This window comes from Gymnoscopelus microlampas (assembly GCF_963454915.1).
Source record: "Gymnoscopelus microlampas genome assembly, chromosome: 3".
NCBI classification, from domain to species: Eukaryota; Metazoa; Chordata; class Actinopteri; order Myctophiformes; family Myctophidae; genus Gymnoscopelus; species Gymnoscopelus microlampas.
In genome coordinates, this window is record NC_139940.1 from 9,978,732 (window position 1) to 10,000,018 (window position 21,287).

At 43.0% G+C, this 21,287-nt stretch overlaps 1 protein-coding gene across 3 annotated transcripts in view; it reads right to left on the reverse strand.

Moving 5' to 3' along the window:
• ttyh1 (tweety family member 1) overlaps positions 1–20,513 on the reverse strand; it is a 46,517-nt gene extending 26,004 nt beyond the window's left edge. For all 3 annotated transcript variants that reach the window (XM_084049068.1, XM_084049067.1, XM_084049066.1), the window contains exons 1-3: positions 20,433–20,513; positions 6,580–6,739; positions 2,156–2,385 (exon numbers count right to left, since the gene is read on the reverse strand). In XM_084049068.1, coding sequence (XP_083905194.1) covers positions 2,156–2,385; positions 6,580–6,714 — 365 coding nt within the window. In that variant the 5' untranslated portion in view covers positions 6,715–6,739; positions 20,433–20,513. The remainder of the gene's footprint in view (positions 1–2,155; positions 2,386–6,579; positions 6,740–20,432) is intronic.
• Positions 20,514–21,287: the final 774 nt, after the last annotated feature.

Consider the following 21,287-nt stretch of genomic DNA (forward strand, 5'->3'; position numbering starts at 1 on the left):
CACTCTCTCTCTCTCCCCATCTCCCTGTCCACTCATGTCATGGACCTGTGGTCGGTGACACACTGTGACCATTAGCAGTCATCTGGTCTTGTGACAGTGTCACTCCCTTGTTGGTACACAACCACACACACACACACACTTGCTCTGAAACACTCATGCACAGGACATCTCTCTCTCTCTCTCTCTCTCTCTCTCTCGCTCTCACACACACACACACACACACTTCTCTCTGGAGACTCCTTCCCAAACACCCACCTACCCACATAAGGCTGGGCAATTCACAGAAAATAAAACAAAACCAATATTTAGAACCAATAACCGACTTAATCTTGCTCATGTAAGTTAATTAAAAAAAATCGAGAGGCAGTTCTTTTCATATATATATATATATATATATATATATATATATATAATGGTTCATTAATCATAATCAAGGCAAAAGTTTGAAATCATTTTGATATTGATTTGTAGTCATGTCTCCCAGCCCTAACCTGCACCTCCTTCTACAGCTCTCCTCAGCTCCTGTCTCGTATATTTCCTGTCCTTCCAGGATCATTGTGTGATCATGACATTGACCTCTGCTCTCTGCGCTTTACAAGCGATCGTTTGTCATCTTGTGGGATGTTAAGCTTACGGTGTCATTGCACCCGTGGTGTGGTGGGTTGCTGAGGAAAACAGCATCAGATAAATGGCTGAAATAATAATGTGTAAATGATTTTGGATCTGGATTTTGATCCTGGAAGAATTACTAAAAATGCGAAATGTAAAAGACTGCGTTGACATATAATGCTACATATTCCTAGTGGTGTAAAGTAATTAAGTACTTTTACTCAATACTTTTACTTCCACTCCACTACATCTCAGAGGCAAATGTTATACTTTTACTCCACTACAATTATTATTATTTGAAAACTTTAGTTAGTTTACTTTGAAGATATAAGTTATTACATTATAAAACATACATTAACCACTTCAGCCCTATTTCATACATAGGCTATTTAGCAGATCTACAAGCTCACAACTCGTCGCATCGCGACGCGTTGTGAGCTTGTAGAGCTGCTATTTTCAAACATTTTAGTACTTTTAATTTTGGTACTTTAAGTACATTGTGATACCAATACTTTTGTACTTTAACTCAAGTAAATAAGACGGATGGAGGAGGCTTCATCGCTCTGATCATTTTCAGAGCTTCCATTGCTCCAGACTGGATGAAGGAAGCATTTGAAAATGGTGGGAGGCAACAGTCTGGCTCGTGAGACTACTCCTACACTCTCTCTCTCTCTCTCTCTCTCTCAGCTTTCCTCATGTCTGTCTCTCCTACACCGTCTCCCTTTCGGCTTTCCTACTGTCAGACAGATTTTGTACTGTCCATCTCTCCTACACTGTCTTTCCTTCTGTCTTCCTCTTAGTTCTCCTACTGTCAGTCTCCTACCTAAACCGTCCTCTTAGTTCTCCTACTGTCAGTCTCCTACCTAAACCGTCTCCCTCTCAGCCATACTGGCCAACATTAGACTGTGAAAGAAAGGATATTTGTGTGTGTGTGTGTGGGGGGGGGGGGGGGGGGGGGGGGGGGGGGAGGGGGTTAAGGTATTCACTTAGTATTCACTGACTTAGTATTCACTTAGTATTCATTCACTGACTTAGTATTCACTTAGTATTCACCGACTTCGTATTCACTGACTCATTTTATACATATTAACATTATGGCCCTGGCTGCATATCAGTGGGGTGTGTAACACCCATGGGCATACTCACTTTTACCATAGAGTCTGAGTTAAGGATATTTCCAGGAGCACAGCAGGAGAAAGGCTAAAAGTTCAGGAGTGTTGGGTGGTACAGTATGCTCTTAACCCTCCTACGATTTGTCTCAGTAAAGATGTTGTCTCTCCTTAACCCATTAAGACCTGAGGTTGGTTCTACAAATGCCTTCTAAACCAGTAGTTCTCAAACTTTTTCGTGCCAAGGACCCCCAAACGGATATATATTTGACCACAGACCCCCATCTGAAAATGTTTTGTGCCAGGGACCCCCAGAAGAAAAGAGTTGTGTTAAAAAATGTAAACAAAAATAGCAGATGTACAAGCTCGCAGCGTGGCACAAAGTGCACATTTTAACATGGGCACATTTTCAACGGGTTAAAACAATGAACCCTCACCAGCACAGCGTGACGGAGGCCACGGCCACCCATGTGACGCAGCAGATGCCCCGCCCCTTCCTGCCCCCATAGCCGTGACCCGTGCTCGCGTCTTCGTCCTCCTCCTCCTCCTCCGAGCTCTCGTTCCTGTCGCCACGGTGACAGCAGCAGTAGTGGATGAGGAAGGAGAGGACCACCAGGAGAGAGAGAACCAAGGCGATGGCCGACAAACTGGACAACACCAGCAAGGTCTGGAGAGAGAGGGAGAGAGACAGAGAGACAGAGAGACAGAGAGACAGAGAGAGACAGAGAGCCAGAGAGCCAGAGAGACAGAGAGAGAGAGAGAGAGAGAGAGAGAGAGAGAGAGAGAGAGATAGAGAGACAGAGAGACAGAGAGACAGAGAGACAGAGAGACAGAGAGAGAGATAGAGAGACAGAGAGAGACAGAGAGACAGAGAGAGGGGGGAGAGCGAGAGAGAGACAGAGAGAGGGGGAGGGAGGGGGGAGAGAGCGAGAGAGAGAGAGAATGAGTCAGTGTGTGACAGTACATGGTTGAGGGGTTCTTCTGACCTCCACTTCTGCACACTGTACTGTAAAATCCTGAGTGTTTATTTAACTCTGAGAGTGTACAAGTGGCGTGGAATGCCACTGTAAACACCCGCTAGGCTAGACATTCACCCGTAGATAATAAAATACTAGACTAAGACTACGAGACTAAGAGTCTAAACGCCCCACTAGCAGTCGTGGGCCGGCAAGCTAATGGCCATTTGATTTTGAGATGTTTTATACAAGAGGACATTTTGGCCAAAGGCTAGCGCAAGAGGACAGGCCATGGGGATACACATCAGTAGGATTCATCCTCGTGAGCGTGCATAAAAAGGTGCACAGAAAATTCCATGGCAAGGCAACAGTGGTTCCCAAAGGTTTTAGCTCGAGACTCAAAAGAGAAATTTGATGTCTCACCGGGGCCCAAACTAGTGACAATAGTCGATCTACAAGGTCACAACACATCGCGATGCGACACGTTGTGGGCTTGTAGATCTGCCATTTTCACACAAAAAATTATCTTTATTATTATTATGGAATTTCTTCGATTTTATGAGTTTCTTTTGAAAACATGTTCTTCTTTTTTAAATGTTGTATTTTTTTTTTTTGTAGGCAACGATTTACTCATATTGACCCATAAAAACCACCGCAATACAAACAGTGTCAGATGGAACGGACACCCAAGAGCCCATCCACTAGCGGGGCTAAATATTGCGAGGATGCTGCGTTCGCTACCTCGAAGAGGCGGATATTTGGACTGCTATAATCCATCCCCACCCATCCATACAATAATAACAGAGAGAGACGGCATTAAAACATGATTAATGAGATCTTTCTCATACTGCAATCCATCCTATATACTTATACAAAGTATAAGTATATCATCTCGAAGGGTTTAACCCGTGAGTGTACAGTATCTACTGTATACCCTCTGCATCATCGAGTATTGAATATTAATGCGCTTTGATCAGGGTTGACGTAAAGTCAACATTACTGAAATGCACTTTACCCCCATAATAACACACGCACGCACGTGCCACGCACACATCTACAGCTTTATCCCCGCATCCATCTGCCCGCTCTGTCACACACTCCTCCACCTTAAAGCCTGGGTTTATACTCAGCGGCACGCAGTGTCGTGCACCAAAAATAGCAGATCTGCAAGCTCACAACGCGTCGCCCTGCGACGCGTTGTGAGCTTGCGGATCGGCTATTTTCGGTACACGAGACACTGCGTGCAACCAACCAGGGGTTATCCTCCTCTCTCTCACTATACCTCTCTCTCTCTCTCTCTCTCCCTCTCTCACTGCACACCAACCCCCCCCCCCCCTCGCTATTTCCCCACATTCTCTCTGCCCCACTCTCTCTCTCTTTCTCTCCCTCCCTCCCTCCCTCCCCCCTCTCTCTTTCTTTCCATCCGAGCCACTGAATCTCTATTAATAATCTGTGACCTACTTAAATACATTCACTGCAACTCTCCCTTTCTCTCGCTGCCGTTCGCTTCCCCCCTTCCCTCGCTCGCGCTCCCCTTCACATTCCCTCCACTTCCTCTTTTCCCATTCCATCCACCTTCTCCCTTTCTCTTCCATTCCACCCCCCTCCTCCCTTTCCTCTCTCTCTCTCTCTCATTCTCTCTGCCTAGCCCTGCGTTCACCCACCTCTGTGCATTACTCACACTCTCTCTCTCTCTCTCCATCTCTCGCTCTTTCGGCCCCTTTTGTCTTTCTCTGTTGGAGGATAATTTGCTTCCCTCTCCTCTCTCTCTCTCTCCTTGTTTCAATTCTCTCTCCCTCTCTCTTTCCCTCTCTCTCTCTCGCTTTCGTTGTGTGTGACATGGCTTGCTCGAGCATTCCTATACCCAAAGCCTGTTGGGGGAAACGATTAACCACTTTTGCGCAGCGGAAATAGCCGATCTACAAGCTCGCAAGGCGTCGCAATGCGACACGTTGGGAGCTTGCAGATCTGATATTTCCAATAATATTATACAGCTATAATGACATGCCTAAAATAAGGATGCCAATTTGAAAGCAGTTAAACTTATTATATTATACCACGCAGACAATAGCAAGGTTGCCATCTGCACATTTTGGGATGAACCAAATGTCACGTGCGTGGAGAAAGCGGACGGGTTCTGAATAAATAACATATATCAATAACAATACCAGCGCTCATGGAACTGTCACTTTTATTGAGTCTCATGTTTTTTATTGAGTCTTATGTCACTAGCATGTTCACTGCACTACTCAACTTTTATTGAGTTGTACTTTGGCACTTTTATTTATAAGTTGGTGTGGTACACTGCAGACCAAACAATGTACACGCTTCGGCATCAAGCCTTCATCAGCGTTGTACGAAACACGTACGTTGTTTGGTCTGCAGTGTACCATGCAAACTTATAAATAAAAGTACTGTGAATAACTATGTGCACCTGGCGAGAGAACGCAGTGATATTGACATTATGTCTGCTCGCATACCTTGTGTAAAAATCGGCATAACGTATCCTCAATGCAGTTCGCATGACTAAACGAGGCAGTCTGATGTCACTAATGGTTATCACCACAGCTAAGATCAATGTTAAAAGATAATTAGGCAACAACAGATGTGGGGTAGACATAAGACAGGTGGTGGATCTATTGCAGATGTGTTCAGAAGCCTGTCAGAGGCATTCTAGGAGCTATCTGGGCTCATCAGACTACAAATAATTAGGCCAATAAAATGTTGGGTAGCTCAGGCAGCATCATTATGATAATTCAGCAGGTCATCAGAGTAATGGTATGGGACCTGTCAGGAAATCCAATGTAGGGCAATTATGGGTGGCTGCCCATTAGTCCAACGGCCAATTACTCACACGTCCCAATAATCGGACAAATGTTACATCAGTGTGAGGTTAGGGTTAGGCATTGTTTTTTGTGAGTTTATGGTTTATGGTTTGTTTTAATGCACGCCATCAGACCAATGGTACTTCGGGAACCATCGGACTAAGGGCATGATGGCACCCAATTATAATTCAGCTCACATATGTCGAGACAGACATATTGGCTCCCACAATTTTCAAATGCTTCCGGCTAACAGCCTGCTGTTTGAAAGTTCTGAAAATGGGTAGAAAAAGTAAAGCGAATTCCGGCTATAGGGCTTAAGCACTTTGCAATGTATATATGCCTCACATTCATAAACTGAAGGCTGAGACGGCGATTCAAGGCGTGTACAGTGTCTCGCTCAAGGTCAACACTTCAATACGACGTTGGGCCGGCATCAAACCAGGTACCTTCCTGAGCCAGCTGCTGCTGACGACAGGTGTAGAATATGAATTGCTCCTAATGTTGCTGATCTACTAAGTCAGTGGTTCTCAACCTTTTCAGGCCGTGACACCCCAAAATAATCATATTTGAACTGGGGACCCCCCACCCCGACAAGCACTTGGAATTGTAGAAGTTGAGGCATTACATTTTATTTAACTCTGTTCCATTGTGCAAATAGCAGATCTACATGCTCACAACGCCTCGCGTCGCAAGGCGCTGTGAACATGTAGATCGGCTATTTTCACAATTTCTGCCTCTAATATTTGACAATTTGGCCCATATTTGTCATTTTAGAGGTATTAAAAAGGTCTTAAAAGTCCTTAATTCTAAGTTTAGAACTATGCAGATACCCTGTAGACACTTATACTGTATGTTTGGTTTGTTTACTATCAAGTGATAAAACAATGTTGCAAATTAAGCTGGGGGACCTCCCAAAATCATTTGGGGACCCCCCTAGGGGTCCAGAAACACAGGTTGAGAAACACTGTACTAAGTGAAGGTTATAATATTTTGCCAATTCAATTCAGCGCAACACTTGCGGGACCTGTGATTTGACGGGAGGTGACCTGCGTGTGCGCGGTGATTGGCTGTCCCTTTTACCTGCTGGTATTCCCAGCTGTCCGGGACGAAGAAGTTATCCCTCATTTGCATGGTGAGGTCGAGCCGGGGCAGAGCGTGGCACACCTTCACCCACACCGAAGGGGCATAGCTGGGCACTGCTGCCATGGCCGCCATGTCCTACCAGCCCTCCTCTACCACCCTGTGTGAAGGAGAGAGAGAGAGAGAGAGAGAGAGAGAGAGAGAGAGAGAGAGAAAGTCAAAGCAATGAAACAGCTGGTAGGACGTCAAGGTAATGAATGAATGCATGGATTTGCATCTGGAAACATTACTTCCACATCTCAACATGTACTGTAGCTGTTGCCAGCTTTATTCTGGCCCCAGCACGTCTCTGTTACAGAGTGCTTATAGGACTATGTTCAGACTGGCAGCCCAAAGGAGATTGTTGGGTCCGATAGGTCAGATTGTAAAAAAACAACAAAAAAAACACAGAAATGGATTTTTGCAAATCACATTTTAACATTTAAGATTTGAAATGCGATTGAAATCTGATTTCTAAAGATGTGCCTCAGTCTGGACACTCAAACCTCAAGCCTGATTTACACTATCTTGTATACAAGCTCACGACGCGTACCACTGTCGTACGATAGAGTATAAGTCAAGCATTACTCCATTACATCGATAGAATAGAATAAATACTTTAATGATCGCCGAGGGGGAATTGAAAACCACAGCAACCAAAGCAGATATTTATGTCTGAATACACAAATCCAATTTGATCACTTAATGATCAAATAACTAGGTGGACAGTCAGTCCTAGAGATCATATTTGCCTGCAGTCTGACTCTGGACAAAGCCTATAGGATAAAAGCCTATAGGACTCACATTTCTTACTTAAGTAAAAATATCAATACTGCAATGTAGAAATACTCTGTTACAAGTAAAAGTCCGGTATTCAAATTTACTTAGTAAAAGTACAAAAGTATTGGTATCAAACGTACTTAAAGTACCAAAAGTAGAAAGTACTCATTATGCAGAATGTCCCATTTCACAAGTTTTCAAATGTATTAAAATCTTTTGAGAATAGCAGATCTACAAGCTCACAATGCGATCATGCGACGTATTGTGAGCTTGTAGATCGGCTTTTTTCAAATGGCCGAAATGTATACAGAGATGAAGTGGTTAATGTATGTTTTGTAATAATAATCCAAATCTATAAAAAGAACTAGTAACTAAGTTGTCAAAAGAATTTAATGGAGCGTACTTAGTTACTTTACACCACTGAAGCTTATAATACAGTTCCACTTCCACTTCACACTTACACGTGTAAGCAGCTCTGGATGAGTCATGAGTGTCAACCACCTGAGAATGTGAAGCCGAATTTATACTAGTATTTTGAGAGGGTTTATTTTGTCTCCTCCAAGGACCGATTTTACGTTTTTTTTTTAGTACCAAAGTTACATGACAAATATGCTATTTACAGCCAGCGAGCGCTGCAGCAGTACAGCGATGTGTAAATGTGTACGGGCGGGAGAGGAGAGGAGAGGTACAATGAAAAGGTCTTCCTCAGCCCCTGGCACAGACTACAGAGGTCAGAGAAGTCTCTGCTGCTGCAGTACAGTACCTGCAGGGCTAAAGGCACCGGGGCCTGCAGCCACCCTGGATGGGTGCTGCTATACAACCTCCACCTCCACCTCCACCCCCACCAGGCCTGCAGCCGCCGCCGCCGCTACACCCCCACAGGGGACAATTTACAACCAGCAGCCACACAGGGGCAAAGGAAAGGTTAGCATGTCACCCACGCTTAAGCCTGATTTATACTTAGTTACGCCAGTGTTGTGCACCGAGAATAGCACATCTACAAGCTCACAACAACACCGCCGTGTGTGAGCTGTGAGATTTGTGAGATTGCAGATCCTGCTATTTTCGGTGCATGACATTACATTACAGTCATTTAGCAGACGCTTTTATCCAAAGCGACTTACAATTTGCCTTCAACATAGGTAGGCAAGAAAACTACTAATCACCAGAAGTCATAAGTGCATTCTCTTCTAAAACAAGCAACTAAGAGTATACCTAGCGCTAAGGTAAGAGTGCAATATATCAGCTACCTAACTTTCTTAAACAGATGAGAAAAGTAGGAAAATCAAATGAGCAAGAGCTAAAACAAATAAGTATCGAATAAACAAGAACCAATAAGACAAGAGCTCGTACACATAATTGACAACAAGTAGGAAAGGCGAAGAGGAAGGGTCAGGGTAGTGTTTCCTGAAGAGGTGGGTTTTCAGCCTGCGGCGAAAGATGGGCAGTGACTCTGCTGTCCTGACATCAGTGGGGAGTTCATTCCACCACTGTGGGGCCAGAACAGAACCGTGTAGATCGGCCAGAAGGACCACGGAGCGACGAGGCAACCAGTCGCCCCCGAGGCGGCGACATCGACGCACCATCAAGCATAAATCAGGCATTTCTGGAGCTGGACTTCAAGGAGTGTTGTTAACTTAAGGTTATCAACTACTACATTTATGTTTTGTCATCGTTTCATTCATTATAAATCATATCCGCCTGTATAAATGCATTCAACCTCATTTATGTTTAACTTTAGGGATTTCTTTCTTTGTTGTGGGTCGTCTTTGGTGGAAAAAGTGCATCTGCACTTTTTTATGCCTTTTGTTTTTTGTATTGTTCTAGGATCCATTGTATTCCTTCTATTCTTTATTTCCCTTTAAATGTCTTTTTACGTCTCATGAAGCCCTTATATGTATATGAAGTCCTAATGGGCGGCCATAGCTGAATGGTTAGAAATGTTGTCTTCTTGGAACCAGAAGGTCTATGTGTCAAAGTGAGCAAGACACTATAACACCCAACTTTTCCCTGGGCACCGTATTAACCCATTAAGACCTGAGGCTGATTCTACAAAGGTCTTCAGGAAAAACACTGTTTTCTGAAAAACTTATGTTGCTATATCAGTGGTTCTCAAACCTTTTCATGTCAAGAGCCCCATGTATATATTACATGTATTTGGCCACCGACCCACATCTAAAAATAGTTTGTTCCAGGGACCCCTAGAAGTAAAGATTTGCGTTAAAAATCTTCGCTTTAAAAATATACATATTCAAAGATTTGCACAAATTTTCACGATGTTTCCAAAATAGCAGATCTACAAGCTCATAGTGCGGCATGAAGTGACACGCTATGAGCTTGTATATCTGTTATTTTTGAACAGCCAAAGTATAAAATATGGCTAAAATCTAAAATTAAATAACAATAAAATCTGCACACCAGAATGCTCATCACACACAAAATATATGCGGTCTGTGTCTGCACTATTCTCAGTAAGGTCTGAGGAAGAGCCTCCCGACTCGAAACGTTACCGCCAATAAAGAAAAAACCCATGGCGGGAGCAGCATTCTGGTGTGCGGATTTTATTGTTATTTCATGTTGAGTTTTTGATGGAGCACCCAGCCCAGCAGGACAGGATGCCACCGTGTCTTTTGTCACTTTCTGACACCTTTTCCGTTCAAATCTAAAATGACACAGATGCGTTCCCGGTTTTAATGGGTTAATAACACCCACTGCTACTTATAGTTAACACAAACAGTGACAAAAAACACACCCCAAAGGTGTGGGAACTAAATTAATTAATGACGCACATTTGCACACCTGCTCTGTAGATGTGATGATATTTATGTGTGCTCTGTATTTAACTGCTGCTGCTGCAATGAACCGCTTTCCCCCTGGAGGAGGGTTGACTTAACTCTTATTTTATGAAGTTAATTTAAAAAAGCGTCAGTACTCAGTAGACACACCTCGGGCACAGAAGGAGGCGGACTGAGGGATCACTGGGTTCTGGTGTTTTGCGCAGAACAGCTCAGGTACAACAGGGATTTGCTGAATCTAGGTCTATGAACCTACAGTAGATCTGTGCCTGTGGGAAACATCTACCCCAGAGAGTAAATGGAAATCAAAGAAATCAAGAAAATGGATTTTAAAAAAAGGAAGATAAAATGTTTTCATCATTGTTACAAAAGGTCACCTTTGGGGGCGCAGAGATACGTTTTGTGTGCATCTCCATGGTGGGCTGGCCTATAATCAAATCCCTACAGGGCCTCCTCTCCTGTGTCTCACGTATAAATCCTGAGTGTTAGTTAGAAATGGATGCTTAACCACTTAAACCCTATACTTTATTGTCCCCCAGGGCTCTATACTTGGTCCGTCCCTTGTTTACCCTCTATTGTTGATTTTGACAGCAAATTTTGATTTAGTTTTAGTCATAGTCTTTTGAATAAAATTCCATTTCGTTTTAGTCATATTTCAGTCATCTGAAATGTTTTAGTTTTTGTCTAGTTTCAGTCGACTAAATATCATGAGATTTTAGTCGACTAAATCTACAGTGGATTTAGTCGACTATATTGTATTTTGGCGGTGCCTTGATGGCGTCGTAATGGCTGATTTTACACTCGTTTGCATGCTGAAAATAGCCGAGCTTGTAGATCTACTATTTTCAGCATGCACACCCTAGCGCAACCAACCATAAAATGACTTGTCTTTAAGTTCTACTGGAAGTTCTACTGGAACTTAAAGACAATATATTGACACAATTGTCAATATATTTAGTCATAGTCTTAGTCACCATAGCTTAGTTTTTATTTAGTTTTAGTCTAAAAACTAGGTAGTCGACAAACATTTTTCGTCATAGTTTTAGTCGACAAAATCAACACGGCCCTCTATACTAAACCTGTTCGCCCCAGAAAGGATGCTAGGGTTCATATGGTTAAAGGCCTGATTATACTTGCCAAGTCTGCATGGGTGCAAGGGTCAGCGGACAGCAGATGCGACGTGGTTGTGATTATACTACAATTTGTGTCTGCAGACGTGCATAGTGTTCAAGGTCAAGAGCAACACGGGCTGCACTCAATACAAAAGCATAATCTAAAAGACCTTCCAGACAACTGAAGGATTAATGCCATGGCAAGAGGCCATTGTGAGAAGATCTTATGGTCATATTACTGTAACTCTATCTTGAGGCATTCATTTCTCTGCATTCCTGTTATTCTCTGAAGACTTCAGATTAGGATACGTTTCTTCAGGGGTTTTCATTCTGTTCTCCTTGTATCACATGTAACAAACGTGCTCCAACGCATATCTCTACTTTAACCCATTAAGACCGGGAACGCATCTGTGTGTCATTTTTAGATTTCTTTAGGCTATTAAAAAATAGCAGATGTACAAGCTCGTAGCGTGGCACCGAGTGCCACGCTACGAGCTTGTACATCTGCTATTTTTTGAGAAATTGTGAAAATGTGTGCAAATCTTTGAATATATATATATGTTTCAAACATTTTAACTCCGATTTGTGCTTCTGAGGGGTCCCTAGAACAACATATTTTGAGATGGGGGTCCACCGCTAAATACATGTCATTTTGGGGGTCCTTCATATGAAAAAGGTTTGAGAACCACTGATATTATAGCAACATAGGATTTAGAAGACATTTGTAGAATCCCCAGAAGTAAAGATTTGAGTTAAAAATACATTTTCAAATATTTGCACAAACGTTCACGATTAAAAAAATTGAATAGCCCAAAGAAATCTAAAAATGGCACACAGATGCGTTCCCGGTCTTAATGGGTTAAAGTCCTTTATTGTCACATGATATAATACAGCACATAACAATGTATCTCCTCTCTCAACCTTCCCTCAAACCGGAGCATGTGCTTTTCTGTTCCAGCACATGTGCAGCCAGTGTTCTATGCGTATATACGCATAAAGAACATGCAGCCACAAAATCTGGGTTGCAGGCGGATGTCCCTGCGGACATGATGCGCTGGGAACAAATATGACGAGGGCACGCGGACGACACAAGTGTAATTTTATGCTGTGCCCCTGCACTTTCAGTACAGCAGTGGTGGAAATAGTACTCACATTTTCTTTCTACTTACGTAAAAGTATCAATACTGCAATGTAGAAATGCTCTGTTACAAGTAAAAAGGTCTGTGTTCAAAATGTTACTTGAGTAAAAGTACAAAAGTATTGGCCTCAAAATATTCTTAATGTACCAAAAGAAAAAGTACTTTAATGTTTGAAAATAGCAGATCTACAAGCTCACAAGGCGTCGCGACGCGTTGTGAGCTTGTAGATCGGCTATTTTCAAATAGCCTAGGTATAAAATAGGGCTGAAGTGGTCAATATATGTTTTATAATATCATAATGTATTATCTGAACAGTAACTAGTAACTTAAGTTTCCAAATAATTGTAGTGGAGTAAAAGTACAATATTTGCCTCTGAGATGTAGTGGAGTAGAAGTAAAAGTACTGAAAATTAGAATGTTCCAATAAAGTAAAGAAAAAAAAAGTGTACTTAAATACAGTACTTAAGTAAATGTACTTAGTTACTTTACACCACTGCAGTACAGCCTGTGTTAGTAAAGAAAGACAATCATTTCCAGAAGACAAATGAAGTCACCTTTACCTGTAGCCCCTCCTCCCCCGGTGAATTATGAGAAACAGGACTTGTCTTGACAACCCTTGTACAGTATGTATTGTATATCACCATACAAAGACCCAGAACACTGCTGCTGTACAAAAAAAACATCATTAATCTCCTATTGAACTTATCCTATAGGAGGAAACTGGATTATATAATGGGACTTCAGAAGGAAGCTTCACAGCGGGACAGACAGACTCAGGGGAGATTGTGTATTCAGTCTCCAAAAATAGGATAAAACAGCCGATCTACAAGCACACAACAACGTTTCATATCGTGACGTGCAATGAGCTTGTAGATCGATTTTTTCAGGCAAGTGACACGAGTCACACGACCATGCGAATGCGATGGAACCTACATTGAGCATTATAGCCCTGGAGCTTTCTCAAAAGCTCCCAAAGCCAAAAGACGGGGGGAAGGAGGGTGTGTATGTGTTTGTTTATAATTAAAAAAACAAGGGGCAAATCCGTTTAAGCCAAACACACACACACACAGGAATCCAAATGAATGACAGAGTGTCCAGGGTGGGGGGTTGTTATGTAGATTAAGAGAATATCAGCGCTTTTCTGCTATACAGAAGGGGTTTGATGACAGCTTAAAGAAAAGATGAACGGGAAGAGGAACGCCGCTGGAGCTCAATGGTGCCGATGACGAGGGGGACACAATGGCACGTTTGACTCTCTGACGGGGGCGGGGCTCAATGCGTTCACATGGATGCTGCGTCTGTCTGACCATCTATGGGATTTATGGCTGTTGAGTGCAGCTGTTATTTTGCTCAATAACGGCATTATGTATTCTACAGGCTTATTGGATGGCAGAACTACATCAGTCATGAATTGCAGTGATACACAGAGAATTATTCATGCTTTTGTATATCATCTGGACTGGACTACTGTACTGTACCTCGAACAGCTGTACAACGCCTCAAAGTGCTACATTCTGCAGCATAGATTTTTTAACTCTTTAACTGCCAGAGTGTATACATTAAAACATTCACCCACTGCCAGAGATTTTGAGATTTTCTTAATTTTTCAAGTAGTCACAGAATATTTATCTCCAGTATGATCGATCCCCTGATGGTTGCTAAATGCTAATCACTGAGGGTTTCACTGTGTGGTTTCACAAATTTCAACGAGGTCATCGCAACCTCGTTGACATTTGTTGTCCACCTTTGAAAATAGCATGTCTCGACCAAAAATACATAGTAAAAAAGTACAGAGATACAGCATTTTTAAGTAATAAGTTAACCAGGAAGTGAATGGAGCAGAAAATCTTCGGATCGCATTATCTCTGGTTCTGTGTGAAAAAATATATATATATATATATATTTATTTATTTATTTATTTATTTATTTTTTAAACAGAATTTGCCGAATTAATTCGGCTATGGCAGGCAATGACTTAAAGAAGCTAGAATCATCCATTCACTGTCCCTTCCTGTCCCGTTTAGAAATGACTTTTCATATTTTACTGCCAACATTTACTGGGGGACTTTGAGGTCTAGTTGGCTACATTTCTGACTTCTTGCCATCCTGGGAGCCAGTGTTCAGCATGCAGACCGGGTCCTCTTGACTGTTCCACAGTCCAGGCTATATGGACTAAAGGTGACAGGGCTTTTTGCCATAGTGACCCCTCACTTCTGCAATGACCTGCCTGAGTGACATGAGCCATCATCTTTTAACCCATTAACCCATTAAGACCTATTCTACAAATGCCTTCTAAATCAGTAGTTCTCACCCTCTCAAGATTCTTCAAAGATGTTCAAAAATAGCAGATGTACAAGCTCGCAGCGCGGCACGAAGTGACGCGCTGAGAGCTTGTACATCTGCTATTTTTGAATAGCCAACGTTTAAAATCTAAAATGACACGGATGCTTTCACGGTTTCAATGGTTTAAGTCACTTCTGAAAACATACCTTATATTGAAAAGCATTTTTATAATATCTCCTTTATTTGTTATTTTCAGAACGTCTTCTGTCCGTTTCTTTCTTTTTGGGCATTTTTACAGCGTAGCTCTGCAGGAGGCTAGCCGTATATATATATATATATATAGGGTCGGTCTGTGTGTCTATTGGTCTGTGTATTCGTAGCTTATCTAAATGAGGACAGAGAGAGGGGAGACAAGACATGTGAGACAACGGCGGGAGTAGGATTCAAACCCGGCTCCCTGCAACTCACAAGGAGCATGTGGATAGTTCACCAATTGGTTGAACCGCCCGCCAGGCTCGGACCCTCCTGTTTCTCATTGACTTTTTATCTTTTTGTTGTTAAGCACTTTGTGACAGGTGCTGTATAGATATAGTATCACTCCTACAATCTCTATCCTTTTGATTCACTACACGGCCACCGGGCCAACTGTTACAATCATATAAACGTGTACAACTCAAGCAATTACATTTGTTTCGATTCAGCAATCTGTCCCGAACCCGGGCCAGACTGCGTTCCTCATTCACAGTTGGGGCAGTCCTGGCACCAGAACGAGTTAACGACTCGCTCACGTGCCAGACGGTCCGTCTCTCTATAAGCCCATTACAGTAGCTGTTCACCTTAATGGTTCCAGCGCAGCCCCGACTCTCACAAATCAAATCAACAGCAGCACTCCATTTCCCCAATTAAAATGCATGCTATGAATACATTGGTTCACACACTGCAAGCTTAATGTTAGCCAAGTGGGAATAATCAATCAATCAATCAAACTAGACTGGTCTACATACGAGCACTGCCACAGCTAAATACAACAAAATTATAGTATACTGTACTGTTATAAAACCCTATGTAAGAGCCATTTGAGCCATATACATGATTGTCATGATTGTCCAAGTTGCCTAGGTATTTAACAGGGCTGTAATCAGCCGCAGGTGTTGCCAGTGGCAGAGGCAAACAGTTTTCGACTGTGTTCAGAGGAGCTGGTGCTCTGTAATCCAGTGTGTTTGTTTATTAATGTATTATTTATTGTATGCTAAGTGAATGGCACTGCAAGCTACAGAGAATAAATCATTTGTTGATGAATTACACGGACGTTTTGGACATCAATTTACTTGAGCACACGTCAGAACTCCCTCGGCAACCAGTAGCACCTAAGTATAGGACTTGGGCGCTACACCCTAAAGGTCCTTACACACCGGCGAATATGCGAATATACGCAAAATTCGGACTCGTTCCGAATAATTAAAAGACGCTTTTTTCGCTCCGCTTAACTGGTGTGGAAGCTTGCATTGACTTTATAAGGTTTTAAAAAAAAACATATTATTCGCATGAAAAAAATCGCCCCGGTGTGTAAGGACCTTTACACCCTATAGACTTTACCCCAGAATAGAGACGACCTAGCATCCCTGTTCTGGGTTCATGTGGTTAAATGACCATTTCATAATAAAGGAGTTTATAGCCGCACACTCGTATAGCTGCAAGTTTATTGTGGACACAGACAGATTTATTTTTCTGTCTCTGTGTCCACAATAAACTTGCATCTGCAGCTACAAGTGTGCGAATAACACTATACTCTTTTATTATTTAGTGTTTAATCCGTTGGCTGGCACCTCGCAAGGACCGGTGTGCTGTGCACCTTTGATAACCGTAAATGACCATTTCAGCCATTATACCATCCTACTATCCTACTATAATTCTAGTAACCTCTGTAGTGGTGGTGAGTACGTGAGTGAAGATACCCGGTTCTCCTCACTGGCTGGACCAATTGCTCTGATTTTGCACACAGCCATTGACCATTACCATCTGAACGCAACTGTGAAGCCCGTTTTTCAATTTCATCAAATCTCAGCTTCTTATTAGCGTTTTTGTGTCAAACACTGTCGCCATGGTTACGGGGCTGCCCAGCTATGGGACGAACTGCCTCCCGGGTTGCCAGATCATGTGCGCATATCCCCCCACGGATGCGCTGCGCCGACCGGGTATGGTCTAGTTTCAGCTAATCCTTACAAGGCCATCATTTGAAAGTTTGAAAGTCATGTGGTCCCAGCGGTATCCCTCAACTGTAAGTCATGCTATTTCTTCATATCTGGGCTGTATTTAACACTTAAGGAATATGTTTCCTTGCCTTTTTTTCACAGCAGCCATGTCATTATTGACAAATAGTGATGTAATGTTACTCCCTTCACAGGTGTTACCAAGTCAAACAGAGTCAGGGTGCGTTCACACGGTCAGATTAAAAGATACAAAGATACAAAAATACACCGCATCTTTGTCGCTGTGTCACACGGATGGAACGGAGCACGGCAGGAATTTCACAGAGGCCATGAAGGTCACTGCCGTGGCCCCTCAGCCCTTAAAGAAAATGACATGCCCTAAGGCCACAGTGGCCTTGATGCCTCGCCCACACCACCCCAGTTGATTTCACCGTTTTTTCCTCTGCTTCTTTGCTGTTAATACTGTTTTTAGACACCACATTCTTTTTTTTTATTTAAGAATTTAAGAATTCTTAAATTCTCTTTATCCCCATCCTCATCCCCAACTTCAAATGTGTCCAGTGACCCTCCAGGGCTGAGGGTGTATGGAGTTTGTACACATATTGGTACTTTGTAAATACAAATAAAATATATTGTAAAATAAACAGCTTTTTCATTTATTCCATTGACTGATAGTTATACTAAGTATTGAACATAAAATCCTCCCTAACTCCTATAAGTTAAAATTATTATTTAATGGCGGCAGCCCTGGCATCTGGCATTCGGCCTTTGTGCCCCTAAAATGAGGAAATTCCAGGCCTGGACTAGTATCATTAACCAAAACTGTTTATGTCAATATGGCTGCTGTGAAAAAGGCCCATCTATATAGTGACAAATGGAGACAGTTCAAAGTTTATAGTAGAGTCTACTCTAAATCATTATGTTTAGAATAAATCAACTGGTTTGTTTTTTCTTTTTTGATACAATTCCTGTCAAATAGATTTCTTTCCTTGTGACGTCTAATGGAGGACAGTAGGCGTGCGCTATAGCTATAGTCTATAGCTTATTATGTACGCTACAGTACATCAGGCAGTATTTACTATATGGACGCCAGTGGCTCAGGGGCAGAGCGGCCGGATGGGAATCGCAAGGTCCCCAGTTCGATCCCGAGCTCCCCCAGAGTTAGTGTCGAAGTGTCCTTCAGCAAGACACTGAACCCCTACCACGCCTTGCATGGTTTCCTCTGCCCTCGGTGTATGAATGTGTGTGTGAATGGGTGAATGTCATGCACAATCTATGTAAAGCGCTTTGGATAAAATCGCTATATAAATGCGCCATTTACCATTTATATGAAACATAATGATGATCTATGAACTTCTTAGTGAAAAAATCCTACACAACTGAAAGGGAAACGCCAAGGGAATGCCAATCTATCCTCATGTATTGTCATGTATTATGTAAGATTGCTCGCGACATTGTCTTTGCTGTATGAATATTATTATAGTGGTCATATTTACAACAAAGTCAGCAATGAACAAAAACAGGCAGCTCATAGCATATATTTGATAGAGGTGGCATTACACATACAGTCACTAGTCAATCATTAATGGGGCAACGTAAATGTGGGTGTGTATTTTGGGGGGAGGGGGGCGGGGGTATGCAGTGGCTCAGCACTTGTCACAGAGGGGAGGGGGGTAGGGGTGGGGGGCATTGGTTGACGTTGATGTCTCATGCCAGCTTGCTATCATGCCGCTTTATGGCATTGCATAACTGAAGGCAAACAAATGTGATTCCGAGCTCACGTGACATGGGGGGGGGGGGGGGGGGGGGTTAGAAAGAAACAGGAGAGATACAAGAAGAGGAGGAGGAGGAGGAAGATGCTGGGAGAGGAGAAACCACAGGAGTGTCTAAAAACCCAACCCAACCACAGCCACTGAGGAGAAACAAAGAGAAAAGATAGAATAATTCTACATTGAAGGCTCTCTTGTCTCTCATTGTTGCCTCTCATTGCACTGGGACTCAGACAGCCTTGGGAATGGGAATCAATGGATACAGTATGAGACTCCATAATGTCCGAAACCGAATGCACAGACACAACGAGGCCATTTTGTAGAGAGGCAGCTAATCAGAAGAACAGAAGAAGAAGAAGACGGGAGGGGATGCATCTCTTCCGGCTGGGCCGACTGTAAAATCCTCTTTAGCACGGGGTGGGGTGGGGTGGGGTTGGATGGGATGGGAGGGGGGGGGGGCGCTCTCTTTTATCTGCCTTCATTGACATTGCACTGTGTGCAGCGTTAACTGCAACAATAATCACTATATGAATCAGAGCATGTGAAGGATGTAGTCCTTTCATGATGCATGAATGTTACTGCAGACTGACTCGTAAAAATCTGCTGTGTTTGAAATGGAGGCCCAAATAATCATTTAACGGCCACTTAACGAGGGTCTTAATGACTGCAATTTATGAGACAGCTTTGCAGCCCAGAGATGCACCACCACGGTACGTATCACACATTAACACCCATTAAACCAGAGTGAAGTGCCTTCAGTGTATCATAGAATATCCATTATATAGGTTCAGTTACAGTCTAATAAACCACCTGCTTCCTCTAAAGCCGTATGAAATGCATTGGAAGCGAGATGTAAAAATAATAAAATCCCACAAAATCCCACAACAACTTCAAGAGTACAAGTATCAGTTTGGATTCCACATCTGCATGAATCAAATTCAATTGCAACCAATCCAGCCCTTAAAGTGAGAGCAGCCTAGTGCAGGTGAAGTGTGTGTGCTGTCCCAGTCAGTCCAGATCTCTGCTCTCATTCTGTGCAATGAGTCCAGTGTGACAAGTTGGTGCTGACAAAATGCTTCCACACTACTGACCTATTTGGCAATGCTATACACAGAACAAACAATTCAATTACCTGGCAGACTAATCACTTAAACCCTCTATTCTTAGTCTTAACGGACGCGAGTTGTATCTGTACTAGGACTGCTTTTTTCCCCCCCATCTACACCAAATGTCTGTGCCCAAAATAGCCGATCTACGCGACACCCGCCTTGTGAGAGTGTAGATCTGCTATTTTTGGAAAACGTTCCCCCCCATAATATGGATGCTGGGGTTGAGGTGGTTAAGGCAACAAATAGTCCAGGGACATCTTGACACAAATGCATTTAGCTGGAGAAAATTAATCATCTCTTACATGAACTAAGTTTGCTATAATGTCTTTCTCATTATGGATGCGAGGGTGTATAGACAGTCTTCACATCATATAGTATGTCCAATGTAACACGTTTGCTCATCCTAACAGGTCCAGCAGAAAGAAATACATCATCCAAAATGCATTAAACACAGCATTTGCATTTGCAAAGCGCGGCGGGTCCATGTCGGCACTAAACACTAACAGCTTTAATGTGCCTGATGGGTCTATTGCACTTGACTCGATCGTTAATCTTTGTGACCGCACGGACAATTAAGACGTAATGGAACACTGTCTGGAACCCGATCCGTCTCTTACCTTGAACTGTAGAGTTGGGAGGCGTTCTCTCCCTCTCTCTTCTCCTCTCCGTCTGTTCTCCCGCTCGTCTCTCTGGTGCTGTGTGAAATATTTACACACTCAGAGAGAGGTACGCTGCCGACCGTCAACGTTTGATGGTCTTGACAAAAAGATCATCCTGAAAAATAGGCTTGGATACATGCCACAAAAAAAATGATAATGTCAAAATGTTGAAAAATGGACCAGGGAGGAGACAAAACAAAACCAGGGCGATGATTTCTTACCGGGCTCTGAAATATTAAATAGCCAGTAATTGTATGGTTGTCTGACCAGAGTGGAGAGGTGCTTGTGTTGATGGATGAGAGAGGAGCACTCAGTGAGAGCGAGTAAGCAGGGGAGAGAGAGAGAGAGAGAGAGAGAGAGAGAGAGAGGGGGGGGGGGGGGTAAAGAGAGAGAGAGAGATAGAGAGAGAGAGAGACAGAGAGAGATAGAGACAGAGAGAGAGAGACAGAGAGAGAGAGTGAAAGAGCTTGAGAGAGAGAGAGAAGAGGGAGATAGAGAGCAGGAGAGAGGGAGGGAGTGAGAGAGAAAAAGATTGAGAGAGAGAGAGAGAGAGTGTGTGAGGGACAGAGCAGGAGATGGGGGGGGGGTGGATTATGATTGAGGAGACACCCCTAAGGGACCCTTATCTCTCTTGCTGGAGCCCCTCGTAGCTCAACGCCAAAGCGACTTCACAACAAGGCAATGACACGATATTGCCCAAAGATAATTACTCCGTTAACGGGATTAAAGGGAGGGGGGGGATACTGTCCCTTCACACAGTCTGTGTAGTGAGAGATAGAAGGGAAGCTGTCCTGATACCAACCCACCAGCCCC